The sequence below is a fragment of the Strix aluco genome, chromosome 10 (assembly GCF_031877795.1).
Source record: "Strix aluco isolate bStrAlu1 chromosome 10, bStrAlu1.hap1, whole genome shotgun sequence".
Classification (NCBI taxonomy): domain Eukaryota; kingdom Metazoa; phylum Chordata; class Aves; order Strigiformes; family Strigidae; genus Strix; species Strix aluco.
Window position 1 is genome coordinate 19,680,842 of NC_133940.1, and position 18,174 is coordinate 19,699,015.

General features: G+C 41.8%; 1 protein-coding gene across 1 annotated transcript in view; it reads left to right on the top strand.

Moving 5' to 3' along the window:
* The first annotated feature begins 1,630 nt into the window (after positions 1 to 1,630).
* The window catches only part of STK26 (serine/threonine kinase 26), a 32,892-nt gene continuing 16,348 nt past the window's right edge, over positions 1,631 to 18,174 (top strand). The window contains exons 1-3 of the mRNA XM_074834678.1: positions 1,631 to 1,921; positions 2,028 to 2,149; positions 17,828 to 18,058. Of these exons, the coding sequence (XP_074690779.1) occupies positions 2,108 to 2,149; positions 17,828 to 18,058 (273 nt within the window). The 5' untranslated portion in view covers positions 1,631 to 1,921; positions 2,028 to 2,107. The remainder of the gene's footprint in view (positions 1,922 to 2,027; positions 2,150 to 17,827; positions 18,059 to 18,174) is intronic.

Consider the following 18,174-nt stretch of genomic DNA (forward strand, 5'->3'; position numbering starts at 1 on the left):
CTTAGAAGTATAACTATCACATAGAAGCCTTTTAAAGTCATGTTATTTTTTAAAAGGTTCAGAAGAAAGTAAACCTTTTAATAACAGTAAAGGCTTAACAAACTGGCAAGTTGGAAAATAAAATATTCCAGCATGAACCATGAGCCTGTCCTTAACTAACATCACTGTGAGTTTGTTTTTTGGTTCAAACCACAGTGAGTTAAGGATGGAAAGACTGCCTAACTTTGAAATTCTTGGCTTTAGCCTGTTTTAACACAACCTTACCTTAAACAGAGGTGTTTTGTGTTCCTCGCCACAGTGCAATATTTGTCTGAGTGGTAAGGGAGGGAGACCGCCTTCCATCACATCCTTTCCGAAGGGACCCACCCTCTGAACGGGGTAGCTCTGCTATGGCCAGCAATCCAACATCTCCAGCTTACCTTACGTTTTTTTGGCTTTTAGACCTATAAATCTGTGAATTTGAAGGAAGTTCTTGCATACCCACGAGGATATTTGTGACAGGCCCATGTGACTTCTATATTCTTGCTCAGAGGGGTGAGGGGAAGACCAGTGTCATAAAAGATGTTGTTTTTAGCTTTGCGTGAATAACTGGCAAAACTTTCATGTATAGGAATGTGAATCACACACACGAATAGGTGACTCATGTGTGAATGGGAAAAATGTCACCCGAAAACACTGTTATTTTCTCCTCCCCAGGCCCAGCAGAATGTGGGGCCAGCCCACCCCACCAGGGAAGAAGGAATCAGTGAGGGACAGACGGGTGCGTTGGGAGAGTCCCGCAGCAGCTGGGGCAGGCCTGGTGGAGAGCTGGCCTGGGTGGCAAATCCTCCTGGGGAGGCAAGAAAACCAGCCACCCCAAACTGGGAGCTGAACCTCCACAGCCGCATTGGACTTGCCCACACTACCCCCGCCTTGGCTGGCTGCCAGTACCCAAGACAAGAAGACACCACCTCTTTGTGTCACAAAAGCAAATAAACCCCATAAAATATCCACTCATTATTTGCACCTACATGTCTCTGGGTGCAGGAGCCAAGGGTACAGGTGTGGTGGCGACAGGGTGTTTGGGGGTACAAGGGGCTGAGGCCGCGTGTCGGGGGGTACAGGTGCTGTGACAGCATGTGTGGGAGGACAGGACCCAGTGACAGCACCTGGGGGGGACAGGGCAGTGTGCTATCGCCTGGGGGGGGGATAGGGCAGTGTGACAGTGCCTGGGGGGTACAGGACAGCGTGACAGCACCTGGGGGGGACAGGGCAGTGTGATACCGCCTGGGGGGGATAGCACAGTGTGACAGTGCCTGGGGGGGACAGGGCAGTGTGATACCGCCTGGGGGAGATAGCACAGTGTGACAGTGCCTGGGGGGGACAGGACAGTGTGATACCGCCTGGGGGGTCCAGGCCGGTGCGACAGAGCCCGACAGGTCCAGGGCACCGCGCAACGTCGCGGGCGGCCCCGAGCCCACCCCGGGCCGGCGCTAAGGGGGCCGCCGCCGCCGCCCCCCCTCTCCGTCCCTCGGTCCCCGCCCGCCCGGCGCGGGCTGCCCGAGGCGGCCGAGGAGGCGGGGGCAGCTGACGCCGGGGCCCGTGCGGCGGCGGCGGCGGCTCCGCCCCGCGAGGCCGTAGCCGAGACGGAAGAAGCCGCCGCCGCACAACAGCCGCCGCCGCCTCCTGCCCGGAGCCCGACATGGCGCTCTGAGCCCAGCCCCGGCCGTGCCCAGAGCCGCCGCCGCCGCCCCGCGCGCCTCTCCGGGGGGGCCCCGAGCAGCCACCCCCGCGCCGGGACCGGGGAAGGGGGCATGGGCAGGGCGAGCGGCGCCAGCCGGCAGGGCCGCTGCTAGGAGCCCGGCGGGCATGGGAGAGCGGCGCTAGGGACCCCCCTTCCCGCCCGCGTCGCGCAGCTCGGCCCCAGCCCCGCGGCCGCGAGGTGAGCCGGCGGCGGGCGGGGGCTGCCGGGCAGGGCGGGCCGCGGGGAGGGAAGGAGGGAGCGCGGCCCGCGCTAAAGCCGCCTCCCCGCCGCTTTGTCCTTCCAGGCCCCGCCGCCGCCGCCGCCCAGGAGCAGGGAGGCCGAGAGAGGGGAGCAGCGGGCGGCGCCCGGCCGCCGCAGCCCGCCATGGCCCACTCGCCCGTGGCGGTGCAAGTGCCCGGCATGCAGGTGAGCTCCGCGCCGCGCCGGCCCCAAAATGGAGGCGACGGGCCCAGGCTCGGCCCCGGCTCCGGAAGCGGCGCTCGCGGCCCCACCGGGCGGAGGCCGCCGCTGGGGCGCGGGGTCCGGGGGGCCGCGGGTGGGCGAAGCGGGGCGGGCGGCGCGGCCTGACCGCGGAGAGGCCTCGTTCGGCCTAGGGAGGAGCGCGGGCCCGAGCCCTCGCCGAGCGAGGGAGGGGGGTGCTCCGAGGTAACGGGAGGCCCCGGAGGGGTCCCGCTCCCTCAGCGTGCCCGGGGCGGGGGGGCCGCGTACCTGCAGCCAGCCCCTCGGAGGCGAAGGGTTTCCCCTCCCTCCCTTCCCCCTTTGTTCAGGGTTGGCCGCCCTGCATCCAGGAGCACGTAAGAGCCTCTAAAACTGATTAAAGGCGAAATGAAGTTAATCGCAGGGTGTGTGGGTGTGCTGTAAGTGACATATCAGGCTGGCTGGCAAGAGAACCTCCTGCAGGACTTCCCCAGCGACAGGCGCTTGGCGCTGGGCCTGTAGCGCAGCTTCTCCGAGGACCTTGCGATTAATGGAAAGGTGGTAAACGCGAGGTCCGGGGGTGATAGAGCACAGCGGCCGGCTGGCTGGGGGGAGCAGTCATCTGTCAGAAACTTGCCCCTCTCTTTGGCAGGGAATGAGACCTGGTGTCATTTCTGTGGGTTTGTGGTATCTGCTTAGAAAACAAACAAGCCTGTATGTTACTGTTTTCATAGCAGAGGTGGAATACCTCTGACTCTTCGTTCTTACTCTGCTGGACAGTCTAATGCAAGTCTAGTCAGAGATCTTTATCAAACGTAGAGGAGCTGAGGACCAAGCTCATTTCAGTGTTGATTTTTGTTTGTCAGACACTGGCAGCCCAGTCAGTGTTTTGAGCTTTCTCTTAACTTTTGGGATAGTCACCTATAGTGTATAATATTGGAGGGTTTTTTCAGTTCAAATAACATAGAAGCCATTATGATACACCTCTGTGTATGCAAGACATGTACAGTAAAGAGTTCAGGAAGTGTCAGAACAGAAAATTAAAATTTCTCTCAGTTAAGTATCTTCATCATCTTTTAAAAAGTGTAGAATTGATTTATAAACAGTATTTAGGCCAGTTACAATACCGAGGTTGGGTTTACCTTTCTGATTTCTAATAATTTGCAGGCCTTCTGAAATCAGTTAAATTTTGGTCATCCACTGATTTTCTGTTGATGTTAGAGGACATAAACCACGTTTTCTCAGCCTCCTTGTTCCATTAGTATGTCAGGGTTACTGTTGTATTGATACATCCTAAAGAAACCTTGTGATAATTAACCTGAGCTTCTTTATTTATATCCTCTGTTTTTTTTTTGGTGTGTTTGTATTCTATTTCAAAATCCAAGTTTGTCAGTTTCTTGGTTTTATAGCTGCTTAATGTATTGCTGTCCTATTTTTCCATAGCTGCCCTGTCATCACAAAAGGACCTTGAAATTATTTAAGGTCCTGTTTTCCATTGTTATACCAATAAACTTTATGTAATAGCATACTTCCTTCTACTAGTGTTGTTGTTAGTGTAACCCAGACCTCTTAACATATATCTGTATGTTTAAAGCATTTTTTTAAGTGTTAGATAGGTACAGCTGCATAGAATTAAAATGCAGCTTTCACTTGGTGACTTTGTTTTCAAAATGAAAACTATTACACAAGTCCTGAAAGTCTTAGAATACAAAGAAATAGAATTTGGTTCAAAATTATTATGCTCACTCTACTTTTAGAAGAGTCATAATATAGGGTTTTTTAATTAAAAACACCCAACAAACTGTTCTAGAAGAGTGTAGTAGTCTGAGGTGTAAGGGTTGCTTCTTTTGGTTTTTTTTAACCTATCTGAACTATTCAGTCAGGATCATCCAAGTGATGATAAAAGCCTTCCTGCTTCTGCTCAGTGTTAATGCATGGTGGTCAATTGAAGAAGGAATAAACACGTTCTTCTGTGGTGGAAGAAGATCTAATAGTTAGGTTAAAACTATGACTGTGGGAAGGTGCCTGTAATGTCAAACCCCTTGCTTTATAGTCTGTATTGAGGGAAGCATTTTATTGAATGTAACAGTTGGAAACTGAATTTGCCCGAGAATGTCTTAAAGGTTTGAAGTTTTCAGTTTTATTGTAATCTTACACTTTCCCTCCCATTTCATTATAAAAAAAATCAACAAAAATCCAGAAATAATGTATTATGTAATTCCCATACCACAAAAAGATCACTCTGACAGTTTTTCATCAAAGTATAACAGAATCTTTTTTGGCTGTTTAAGATCTTTCATCTTATGAAAAGTCAGGTTCCCTTTAAAAAAATCCAAACATGGAAAAATACAGAAAGTCACGTAGAGTTATTTTGGTGAACTCAGAGTCTGACTTTCAGTACCCTGGCAACAATGGAAGACCCAGAGCTAGTATTATCTGTTGGCCTTATGAGTAGTTACAGAACCTTTGTTTATGTGGTTGCATTCTGTTTAACCTGTCTTGTGTCCCTAACAAAACCAAATTTTGTACCTAACAATTCTTGCCTGTGCAAACTACTTCCTAAACACATCCATTTTCCTCACTCCTTTGGAAGGGCTCCACTTGATCCAATTGTATGGTGTTAACTTACCCAGTTGCCAAACTTCTGAGCCCATTCAATAGAATCCATGTATGCAGTGGACATATAAAATGGGTGCTCTGAAGCTGACTGCGATACCCCAAATTACAGCATTTTACACAGAATCCAAGACAAGAGGGGAAAAATGAAAGGTGGTTGGAGCTATGTCAGCACAATTAAGGTGTCCTGGTTACATGAAGCAATGAGTCTGCATGGCTTGGTCTGCAGTGAGTTTGTCAGGTTGGAGTTTTTATTCAGTAATGTCACTGTAACTTTGTTCCTTGGGATAAAAATATTCAAACTAGTCCTTAGCCTGGAATGCTTTGAGATCTCGCAGTGAGAAAACTTGTCCACTGGCACTGTCTTCAAGGAGTCCAGCTGGAATTGTACAGAGCATTTCTGGATATGACTTGCAAGAGAGATATTAGAGCCTACGTGTGACTTTTACCAACCCAGGGCCTGTACTGAAAACAGAGCTGGCGTGAAGGTTTTGGAACCCTTATGAGTAGTCTTCCACTACTGCTTTTGTCTTGCCCAGCAGGCAGGATGCATGGTTCAGAGGGTTATGTTTTTTTCAAGTGATCAGAAAATTTAAAGTATGTCTGTGACTTCAGAATGATGCGTTTCTGATGAGCTCAGGTTATTGGCAGCATCTCATACAGTACTGCAAAACTTCTTTATAAATAAAAGAGGTTGGAAACTGTTAACTTAGAAGTAAGCAATCAACCTTTTTAAGGTGGACAGTGAGGAAATTTTTTTTGTCTGTCAGCATCCTAAATTTCCAAACTGGTCTGTAAACTTCAGCAATGGAGCATCACTCAAGTAATAAATGCCTTTTTTAGCTGGTAGAGTTTTTATGTATAAACTTTCCCTTTTCCTATTCTAATTTGTTGTGCAAAATCTTACGTCTGGGAAATATTAATGGAAAAGTTGGTTCTTCTCATTTGCGTTTCTTGTCCGTATGTGTATCTTTGGAACTTGGTTTGGGGCTTTATTTCTCTTTATCTCTGCTATCCTACTCATCCAAATGCTTTTTGTTTCCTTTCTCATGGCTTTGTTGATATCTCCTGATCCTGTATGGCACTAGTCTTGAGTGCAGCCAGAAAGGTTGTTTAGACCTGATCTCCATCTGTTTTTATTGGCATTCAGACTATCTTGCAATAAAGAGCCTAACTTCCTCTAAAAGGAGAGCGGCCAGAAGCATGTGACCTGTCAGCCGGTGTACTCTGATTCACAATTGAAGGATTGCCTGATTAAATACGGACTTGGATGTAAAGCTGAGCTTTGCTCTCTGTGCAGCCAGTTAACAGACTGGCTGTAGGGTGCTGCTCACTGAACAACCTGAGCCTGGCAGCTGGAAGGTCTCTCCCTGCAGGATGCTCAGAGGCAGATGAGTTAACGTTTAGTTATTGGATGGGTATTAGAAGGATTATGGGAAGGTAGCATTTAATTTTGGAAGTGGTCTTTTTCATAGACCTAGGAAAAAAATACATGTTCTCTTAAATTAGTGCACCTGTAGAAATGGATTCTTCATGTGTGGTGCCTAAAGCTACTCCAGAAGTATGTCAGATTTCTAGTAAACCTTAGAATATGATGAGTCTGTAAAGAGCAAGCAGTCTATTACTATCAAATACTTAAATGTTTAGAGTGTGAGCATTAGAGGAACTTAAACTTTTGAAGAAAGATCCATTCAAGGGTCTGTTAATTTATTCCTCTCCTAGGAACTGAGCTGTATCCAGATGCTTCTACAGTAAGTTTGAAAAGCCTTTAAATTTTTATTATTTAGAGACATGACTTACTTAAAGGAAACTGGGAAGTCTAGCATTTGCAGGACACCAGGAGACTTCCACAGTGCCTAGAAAACAGGCATTTCTTACGATTAAGCTAGGATGGACTCCAGTGTTTTGGTGATGAATATCTTGTCCAATTTCAATTCCTGGATTTGTACTTTGAGCCACAATGCAGGCAGACTGCAGGAAGATAGTATTTTAAGACATGTCCCTTTGCTACTTGAAGCAGATACGCATTAAAATATTTGTGGAATTCAACACTGCGGTTGTTCCTTTCCTGGTCATGCTTAATGTACAAGCTGTATCATATCTAATAGTAGTCTGCTAACTCAGCTCAGGCTGTATTAGCTGAACTTGGTTCTTCGATCTTGTGCATTGTGATAAAGTTACTCTGATGACAAAGAAAAGTAGGGCTCAGACATACTTGTACTGTCTTACTGTCATCAAAGGAGAAGGATAGAGCAAGCTCTGGAAAGTGTTTGATACACGGGAGCTGTGTAGGTATTAGAAGAAAAAAATCCACAGCAGTCTCTTACTAGTATTTTTTTGTGCAGATTTTACAGTTTTATAGACACGTTCAGTGCACTGACCTGGAATTCAGAGGCAAATCTGCTGAAGCTGCAGAGAGCACATAAAACAAACTGAATTCTTCTCACCTTAATCTCTCTGCTGTTCTGTACCATTATATACTGTCAGTTTTGGGCAGGGGATAATTTCCCCCAAAAGGTAAAAACATTGCATCTGAAACCAGACTTTTAAAGATCTGTAACTGTTACTTTATTCTGTAGTGTTTATTCTGCTTGGTTTTAGACTCCAGTGTCTCAGCTTTACAAGTCCTGATGAACGTTTTATTTTTCTTTCTTCCTTTCCCTTAAGGAGAATATATAGCAAGTAATAGCTTGGTAATATATTGCAAGTTGTTGTTAAAAAATGAGACAATTTTTTTATTTAGATGCTTATTTTGAGGGGAGGATTGTTTCTTTAGTAACTTTGTGGCACACCATGAAGAGTATATATGGTTGAATGTGCCTCTGCAGCAGTATTTGTGGTATGAGACCTATGAAACATCTCAGTGAACATAGGCAAGTGTATTGGCCTCAGTTTTAATTGTTTTCAGTATCGTGAAAATATGATTTTCAGTCATCCCCAAAAGTGAAAGGGTAAATTTTAAACCTGTTAGTAAAAGTACCACTTGTTTGCTCTTCAGTGATTACCTTCAGATTTAAGAAAGAGTCATAAACTCTGAAAAGTGATAAGAGACTATTGTTTTGTCTTTCACTTATCCTTAGGGACTGAATTTAATAATTAACAGACAGAAGAGTTCAGGGATGGGTTTAGGGGGGGATGGGGTTAGAGATGAGCAGTACAAAGTTGGTTTTGAAATTCTTCTGTAACAAATAATTTCCTGGCATACTGTAATTAGTGGCTATATGTATGTTGTCTTTGAAGAAATAGAGTTGGTGAGCTATCTTGTCAGGAGTCACTGTTCCAAATCCTTTTTTTTTTTTTTCCTAACATACAACAATTGAAAATCAAATTCTTTCTTAATACTGCCTCACTAGTTTTTACTCTATTTAAAGAACTGTCATTTGTTCTTTAAATTTAAACTTCCAGCAGTTCTTCTGGAACAAGTCTGTTGTGCTGATTAGATGAGGATCACTGAGCACACTCTTTAGCTCTGAAGGAGAGTCTTAATCTCATGGGAAGTGTGCCCATCTAGTGATACTCATGAAATCCATTCTGCCGGAGGGGTTGCTAGCCAAATAAATCTGGCAAAAAGAACTCAGTCAGAGAAACTATTAAGAAAGGGACTGACAAGGTAACAGTAGTTTGCTGGTCTCATATCTGGTGCATGTAGTTTTGCAGAGAGAGGCTATATTGGTTAGGTCCATAGCTTGGGAAAGAGCATGGCTTCAGCTTAGATCTTTATGAAGAGAGCTTTGAAGAACTGTATAGTTGACTTTTAGAAGTGTGAAGCGAAGTTGGTCTTGCCAAAATCTGGATTTGAATGGTCTTGATTGAGGCAGCATATCTGGAAAAGCCTTGTGGTGTGATCTATCTTGGTTCTGCATGAATTCTATATGCATCAATGAAGGAGAACAAGGAATGAGAAATGTTAGTTATCTGCAGGTTTCACACTTGAGCTGTGGAAGGGGGAGTCTGAGAGCCCAGGGTGGCTTCACTGTTTTCATGAACCAGAAATCAAGAGCCATGTGTTCAGTCCTGAAGAATGTGGGGTTTTTTCTGTTTCCCCCCTGCTCCCCAAGCTTTTTGCAGGCTTTCTTTTCAACTGAGTATTGTTATATGTTCTGAATATTTGAATAATGTTGACTGGGGGGGATCAGAGGGTGTCCATGCTTTGCTAGATGTCAAGTTGTATTTCAATGCAGGCCTCTGTTGGGAGCTGAATGCAGAATAATAAAAACACTGTACAGCTTGAAATGACCATGAGTGTTGTAAAGTGCCTAAATGTTAAATACTGAATGAAAAAGATTGAATTTCTACTGATATAAATCAATTAAAAACATAGAGAATTATGAGGGGAGCGAGATAATCTTGTTGCTGATCTCTCACCTAGGAAGGTGTCATCTGGCAACCGGTCATAGCAAGAACATTTTTACATTCCTGCACAGCTTTATTCTAGCCTAGTTGGCAAGAAGAATCTGAATTTTTTTTCAGGGTGTTTCTTCTCCTCCCCTCCCCCCTCCCCATGCCTTTTATGTAATGAGATGCTTTGCCATGCTATGAATGAGCTGCAAAGTAATTGAAAAAGGAGTTTCCTGAAATGGGCAGGTTGGTTCTGGCAGGGTAGGTTTCTTGCTTCCTTTGTAGCTCATTTTGGAGTTGTATTTCTGGTTTTTCATTGTGTGCTTCTTGTAGCTTCAGGTCCAGTATGATTGATAGGATCAAGGGCCAGTATTCAAGAGAAGAGTACAGCTTTCAAGCTTGTGGTCATCTAGCCTTGGGGAGTGGACAGAAATCTAGGATTCTAGTAGACTGATGTTTGCCTTCGTTTCTCAAAATGGTCCCTACCAAAGCTAAAGGAATGGCATGATATCCTCTAACTGTGGGTTCTCACTTGGGGTTCATTGCAGGCAGCGACTATGCCTGGAGACTTATCTGTGGTAAATAAACTTGTGGCCTGCTCTTTAACCCACATTGTGTTTTGGAGCCATCCTTCTTCAACTAGTGTTTTTCTGCCTTGCTTTAATTTTGTTTAGCCTGAAAATAAGTAATGACTACTTCAGTGGAGAGATTTAACAAAGATATTTTGTGTGTGTTAAACTTGAGGTCTTGTTGCTGCTTTCTAGTTTATGAACTGGCAAGTTAAAAAGCTGGATTTTGTTGTTATTTTTGTTCTAGCTGGATTATAGTATGAGTTTAATCTTATTTCAGGAGGAAAATCTGTGTATCAAGTTCTAACTTGAGCTGGAAAATGCTAAAACGGCTTCTAAGATAGAGAAGTGAGGAGGCCTATAAAACTTATGTAGCGGTTGCCATTTAGCTGCAGATACCAAACATCTAAATATTAGGAAAATGGTCCAAATGCCATGATATAGTTTATTGTTGGCAGAGTTTTGATGTAGTTGTTCCTTTAAATGGGTGTGGCAAATATAAAAAAAAATTGTTTGTGTACTGATAAAGCAGGCTGCTTGCTGAAAGGAAAGGCATACTGCTAAAAGTAGGCTGCAGCCCATAAATGGTTATTTTTCCATATTCCTATTAGATGTGACTTTTGTAATCTCTCTGCAGATTAAGTTTTTTCAAAGCAGTTCATAAAATGGAGAGATTACATATGTTCTTCAGCAGTTAGAAATTGCAGTAGTCCTCTATCTTCTGACTTACAATTCAGGGGTAGGGGCAGTTAGTTCATTGAGGTGGGTTAATTACCCATTCAGCAGTCACTTGTCCTGCACTGTCCAACAAAGATTAAATTTGTTTTGAAAGATCGGCTAGTTGAACTCTAATAAATGCTGAACAGAGTTTGAACACTTTGGGATACCAGAACCTGTTGATTTCTTGAACTGACTTCTGTTTCCATCTAAGGATGTCCATCCTTCTTCTAGCTGTAGAGCGTTCAGCACTTAAGTATTTTTCAAATCATAGTAAAGACCTAGCCACAGAATTTGTGCCCACCTCCCTCCTTAATTCCTCTGACTCTTTTGGTAGGCCATGCTCCTCAGAGATCTGAGCAGACTGAAGGATATGCAGCTGTATGCAGTGGTTTGAGTGGGGTTTTTTTAAAGATACTAGGTGGTTAAAAGGTATTGATACATAGAACGGAAGCTAAGTGGGATTCCATTTGAAATATAAGGATATTCAGTTACAGAGAAGCTCATTGGCATGAGAAATTTCTCTTTGTGTTTCCTTCCTCAAAGCAGAATACTCTTCATAAATAAATGGTGTAAATTTTTTAAATTGCTTGTGTCAAAGAGGTAAACTTCAGGAGATGTGTTGTTCTTTCTTTCTGCTTATTTATGCTGTTTCTTAAGCTGCTTCATGTTTTGTTACCAAAGTGAAAGAATGGCTAAGAATAGAGGAAGTGAGTTCAGTGGTTTCCATTTTCAGCACAACATACAGTTGACAGCTTACATCTGCCACAGGTCAGAGATGGTTTGAAGATGAAGGTGATTCTTTCCTTAAAAATCTGAGAATGGGTGGGTTTAAATGCTGATCTTAAAGTTTTGATAGTCATATGAATTTTCAGGCAGCTCGCCTTATGGCTGACTTGATGAAAACAAAGCCACATGGGTTTTCTGCTTGCTTATTTTTGCTTTTGTTGTATACTGAAGTTCTCCAGGTTCTCACTAAAAATGGCAATGAGTCTTGGCCTTGTCAGATAAGGGAGATGTTTCATAAAGGATGTAACAGAGGTCAGGTCCCATTTAAGGACAGCAAAGCTCAGATCTAGTTTTTGCTGCCTACTGTGTAGAAAAGCTTGATAATGTAAAAGTTTGATACTTCATAAAATCAAATTGTTTTGTTGTTAAAATAATTTTCTTCTTCAGTGTGTGTCATATACAGCTCCAGTAAATATAATGAAATATCTACTATCCTGATATTTAAGTCTTTGAACAGGACTGCAGGGTAGCATCAGAGTTTAGTTACATGCAGAAGTCAGAGAAGCAAGAGTGTGTGTACGAGATGGAGAAAAAAGATATCTACAGGTTCCACCCTTGTTTTGAATGTCTGCAGGTTCATTTTTTTCTGTTTCTTTGTAAGTAATAATGGATCTGCACCTGTGCCTTCATTAACTTCAAACTATTTAAATTTTTATGCATATACACACACACGCCTATGGCACTGTTTGTGTGAGTAACTTTAATTGTAATAGGATTTTAAAATAAAATTTTAAAATTAGGCAGGGGGAGGTGGGGAGGAGCTCCAGGAATTAAAATCTGTTACTACCTGTGGTGACTTTGTTGTAAAGAAGTAAAATGTTCCTTATGTAGATAAAATACGGAAATATATATAAGGTATGTGAATATATAGTTACATAATAGAATATGCATGTTGTGTAATTAATGGGTATATATATTAAAAATATCTGAAACTACATGCAGATAGTGTATGAAAAGATGCTTAAGTAAGAATAATGTATCTGTTGATTAAGACATTCCTCTAAGAAGTTCCATAGCCTATTGGGTTTACCAATCTTACTCCCTCTTAGTTTCATTTTTTATTGGGCTCTGAACAGAATAAAAACTTAGAGGTACTTTATTATCTGAGAATAAATAAATGTCTATGAAGGGACTGATTACCTATGATATCAATGTGTTCAACCCAGATGAAGTATTTTGTGTCAGATAAATGTGGACAACAGATGAAATGGCTTAACTTTTAATCTGTTTTTTCTTCTACTGACTTTCAAGTGTCTTTTTTACTCACTGTATTTCAGGTATTCATTCTTAAGACAATAAAAGGTATCTTGGAGATTTTACAGATAATAAACTAGGCCTCATAACTGCTATTTAATTTTATTGTTAGCCATAATTCAGACAGTGCGGACGGTGGGACTTTAAAGAAATGGTGCAGTACATGCTGGCTTCAGCAACAAAGTTGGCATACATTTCTGATCTGGCATTTTAATGCTAATGTAACTGTGAGGCTGCACAACAAATTAATTACTGGGGTGTTTTTTTGAAGGTGGTTTGGTATTGATTTGATTTTTGTTTTAAATGTTTTGCTATAACCTCCTTTTCCTCAACCTTTCTGTAAGGTAGCTCTTTTAATTATAGTTTATCTTTGACTTCTCCCTGGCTATGAAGATCATATTTTTATTTTTGTGAGCAATTGCTTGAAATGACAGTCTTTTAAACACACAGGTAGTTCTGATGGCTTCCAAAGATACCAGTACATCTTAGGGTGCCATAGTAGTGGATACTTGAAAACATACCAACAGACACTCTAGTTTTCTCTTACCAACCTTTTATAAAATCTTTTGAGCTGATTATTGCATCTTTATCTGATGTGTATTTGAGTGATGTCTCCCAATGTAGGTGAGCTATTCTGTAGTACTGCTACAGTTTTAAGGGAACTTCTGTTCTAATTAAGCCTGGGACATGCTTGAAAATCTGGATAGTATAACAGCATTTCTGGGTCAGGTTTTATATCCTGTTGTCTCAGTTATTTCTATGTTCTCATATTGACAGACTACTTAGAAGAAATCTCACAAGACTATGTTATTTGCTTTAGGAGATCTAGAGGATCCTGGGTTTGATTTTGTTAGATACAAAGCATTAGTTTAGTCTCTGTCCAAGATTCTTTGAAGCTTCAGTTTTTCATACAGTTGTACTCAGTACCCTTTAATGAAATTCATTAATGAACCTTCTTAGAAGACCTGTTTCTGTAAAAGAGCTGTCCTGCACTGATAAATCCTGAAGCAATCTAACATACTGTTTCTTCTGATTTGGAGTATGTCATTAGATACCTGTATAATCTTGGAAGTTAGATATTCAGTGTACTGCATTCTTCCTTTGACACAAAGTTAAAGAATTTGGAGAACAGGTACATGAAAGGGTCAGAGGTGGAAAGGTGAGTCAGCCAGTCGGTCTTGTAGCAGAATGCAGCCAGGATGTTGCTGTGTACCTGTGTTTATTGGAGTCAAAAGAAAGTGCTAATATAAGCTATATTGACAGAATGCTTCCTGAAACTACTGCAGGTATGCTGGCAAAAATTATACTATAGTGTTTTTTATCTGGGGCTTCTGAGCAGGCAGTTGGACTAGATGACGTCCTGAGGTCCCTTCCAAGCTGAATTGTGCTATGATCCAGTGACTCTGTATGTGTACATACATATGTGTATAAACGCATACAGTAATGGCACATGGTTGGATAAGAGAGGAGAGATTTTACTGAACACTACTGCAGACTGTATGGTTGTGCTGGACTGGTGAAATGGTGGACTTCCTAAGCTATGCAGAGGGCCTGTATTGTCACGCTGGCGCTGGTACTGTTACTCATGCTGGCATGCGAATGTGCCTGTGCTTGCCATACTTGTTGCTGCTTTTGTCTGTGGAAATGAGCTTAGGGAGGGGAAGAGCAATAGATTCTCTTCCTGATTTGTCCACTTAAAGGTGTTATCTTTGGAGAGGTGATGATGGAGTCCATACACTGTCTATTTGTATTGTTACCATCTGCTGCCCAACAGACATGACTCCCCATAGAAACTCATATTTATTAAAAAAAAAACCCCAACCACATTTATTCATGCAGGCTTTCAAAGGTTCTAAACCTTTTTCCTATTCGATGAAAGATCTGTGAAAGAACAGAGAATAACAATTGGTTGTTTTGCTCAGGAGCGTTAATAGTGTTAGAAATCTTAATTGCTGTCATATTTTTAATATCCTTAGCTGCCAGCTGTGCTGCAAAATGTATTGCTGTATATTGGGGGTGTGTATGCATACTTTTGTTTATATAAAATATATCTCCATCCTTTTCTATACCAGGAGAATGAGGATAGGCATTACTGTAGTATATAAATTTACCTTTGTTTAAAAAGTAGTCCTTTAAATGTGTGTTGGGTTTTTTTAATTAGTTGCAGAAAAACATTCCTTTAGAACAATAGTCTGAAAGACAAGAAAATTAAGAAAGGTAAAAGCAAATAGTTTCAAAATGCAGTCTTTGTTCTAAGGCTGTGTCTTAAGTTATGTAGTGTTCTAAGTTTGAAGCTTTTCCAAAGGACATTATCTCAATACTAGCCATAGTTGGTCAGAAATATTTGCTCTTATCCTGGAGTGTCCTGGAGTCCCTTGTCAGCCTTGGCAAGTAACAGAAGCTGTAAAGCTGACTTTGCTTGCTGTGAGAGGATTTTCTCAGAACAGAAGGATGTGACTCTTCCCATGTGTACTCACATGGTTTGTTCTCCTCCGATGCCCCTCAGTTCCACCTCTCCCTCCCAGGGATGTGCATGGAGGTCCGTGGTGTTGGGAAGTCCAGCAGTGCCTGATCTCTCCCTATACTCCAGCACTCCCATGTAGTGGCCTTTCGAGTTGTTGGAAGTTAGAATAGCCTTTAAAGCTCTGATTCACCTGGAGTAGCTTGGGGGAGAGAGTTTGGAGGCCTGGCTTGTTTTGATGACGGTTAAGTGGGTGTATAGGATTGAGCCATGTGCATTTCCACTGAGGAGCCCAGAGGAATTTTCTGCTTAAGGTTTTTCCCCAAGCAAAACCCAAGTGATGCTCTTTGAGTTCATCAAACATTTGTGAAGGGTTGGATTAGCTGACTATGTCTGTGAATAAATTGCTTTTCTTTTGTCTGTCTGGAGGTGTTTAACAGGTTTCATCTCAAATAAACAATAGCTATTAGTTAGCATGAATGATTCCTGGAATCCCAGGCTCCAAGTGTGTCTCAAAATGAAGCTAGTTTTTGTGAAGATGAGTATTTGAGGGTTAATGAAAAGTTTTGCCAATCCTCTCTCTTAACTCTGTTTCTTGGGGATGTGTGTCTTTGTTTATGGTAAGTGGAGAACTACTAGTTAATTATTCCTTATTGCAACTAATGTAATTTAGGAACATACTAGATCACTAGCTAAATGACAATTTAGCAGCTTAACTAGCAGCAAGAAAAGGCTGGGTGGCAGTAACTGCTGCTTTTGCCATACCTGTCCCTACAACAATTTTTTTGAAACACATCTGAAAATAAATTTTAAATTCATTTTTTTTAATTATTTAGAAATTTTTTTTGTCTTAATGATGAAGAGATCACAGGAGCTGATGCAGTAGTGTATGGCAATATGGCTATCTTGGGCAGTTTGAAGATTTCCTTTTTTTTTTTCCTTGTCTAACTAAAACCTTTATGAGCACCTGAAGCCTTTAATCATTTTCTTTACAAGTATAATAATAGTCCCAGATTTCAGACCAAATAGTATTCATCCTCTCTTTTTTTCATTTGCTTTGATTATCTATTTCTTCATCTTTTAGGTCTTTCACTGGATCTATCAACAGAAGAAAATACAAAATTTTTTGCTTAATTATTTCTCTGAAGGTGTTGGGGAGGTTGGTTTGGTTTTTTTTTTTTTAAATTGAGCAGAGTAGCAACGAGCTCATTGTAGACAAAGGGGAAATTCCTCATTCTTCTTGCTTTAATGTGCTGCTCAGGAACAGCAGTGTGTCTTGTATATTTGCAAAATCTAAAAACTTAACTCCACAGATCAGCATGAATCTGCCGTATCGCTTCATGTTCCCTCCTCTTACGATAACACAAATGACAGCTTGGTATATATGAGCAGTGAACTGATTTAGCTGAAAATAAACCTGACAAATCATATGGTTAACTCTAGCTAAATCTGTTTCCTGATTCATCTCACCATATTGTGGAATAAATTCTGGTTCTGGTAGAAGGGAAGAAGTGACAATAAGGGCCCAGTAAGAAAATGAGACTGTCCATTTTGGACTAAAGTAGTAATGTTTTTTTTTTTCCCCAGTGAAGATTTTCGCATCTATTTGCAAGAACACCAGTGTAAAGATGTTTTCTGGAGTTTCATGTTGATACTTGAGTATTATGTAGGGTAATCTGTGCATTGGGTTGAATGTCTGCTTTTGCCAGAACTGTCACTTCTGCTGATTCTGAGTTCTGTAGCGCAAGAAAGATCTAAAGAAAAGCATCTCTTTCCTATTTTTAAATGTTGGTATTGAATCAGAGGGCTTTTTTGGGCAAAAGTTACTTGATCAGAGATTGATTTGTGCAATGAGTTGCTCAGTTCTGACAGCAGTAACGTGTTTAATTCTGTTTCTCTGCAAAGCATGGACTGTTCTCTTAGCATGTCTGTCTTAATTCTTAAAAACACTTTTCTGTAAACTTTCTTACTGTGGTCTGAAGTTTTGTGTTCTTAAACTGTGGAGCAAGTCACCTGTATCCTTCAGAAGTCACTGCTGTGGTTTTTGGATACATAAGGTTCTCTAAGCAGCCACGTAGCATGCTTTAAGGGAAAATGAGAATTCGCTTCCTTTTTGTTTCCCTTGTGGCTACTTGAATGGAGCTGAGAAATTTAAAATATTTGTGTAATAATCAGTCTGCTGATTTTTAAGAGTAGTTAATCAACCAGGTGTCCTCAGCAGTGCTGTGCTGCCTGGTGCTCTTGCTCCCCTTTTTAAGGCATGCTTGGGTGATACCAGCCAGACCTGATCAGTACCCCTGTTTCAGTACTCTGCTCCAGCCTTCTTATTCCTTCTTTGAACATGTCTCAGTCCCTTTTGCTCTGCTTTCTGTCAGCACTTGTAGCTGCCCTGGAGACACCTGATCTTGCCAGGTCTCAGAATCTGCGGTGAATACCAGTAGTGCAGTCTTCTCACAACTAGCTCCACGCTGCATTACTTGATAGGATGCTTTGTCTGCCCAAGGCTGTTGGCCAGGTAGGAAGCCCAGTCTTCTCTGCCTGGGTGATGATCTTAGCGCTTCTGTGCCGGTAATTGCATTCCCCCGTCTTCTGAATCACTGCACAGATATTAAAAATATTAAGAACAGCTCTATTCTTTCATTTTAAAGGGTTGTTATGTGGGGAAATGAAATGAGGTTTGTACCTGACTCCCTTCCTGGTGAGGCTCATTTACCGTTGACATAATTGCATAATGTATATTCTGTAACTAATAGCTGGATTAGAAGTTAGTGTGCAGGAAATAAATTTATCTGATGCGAGCCTTCTAGTGATGATAAATCTGGATGATGTGTTTCTTGGGAAGAAATAAGGGCTAATAACTTGGAAGTAAATTAAGTAACTCATATATCCTTTTTTACTCCCCTTCTTTTTTTTTCTTTATAGAACCATAGAGCAGACCCAGAAGAACTATTCACAAAACTGGAACGCATTGGGAAAGGCTCCTTTGGTGAAGTCTTTAAAGGAATTGATAATCGGACACAGCAAGTGGTTGCTATAAAAATCATAGACCTTGAAGAAGCAGAAGATGAAATAGAAGATATACAGCAAGAGATAACTGTTTTAAGTCAGTGTGATAGTCCTTATGTAACAAAATACTACGGATCATATTTAAAGGTAATGTATATTATTGCACAAAGATTTGCTAGCACATAGTTACTTTGAATGCCACTAAGAGAAAATTCTGAAATTGGGGAAGAGTTATCGTGCCAACCTGACCTTTTTTTGGTAGG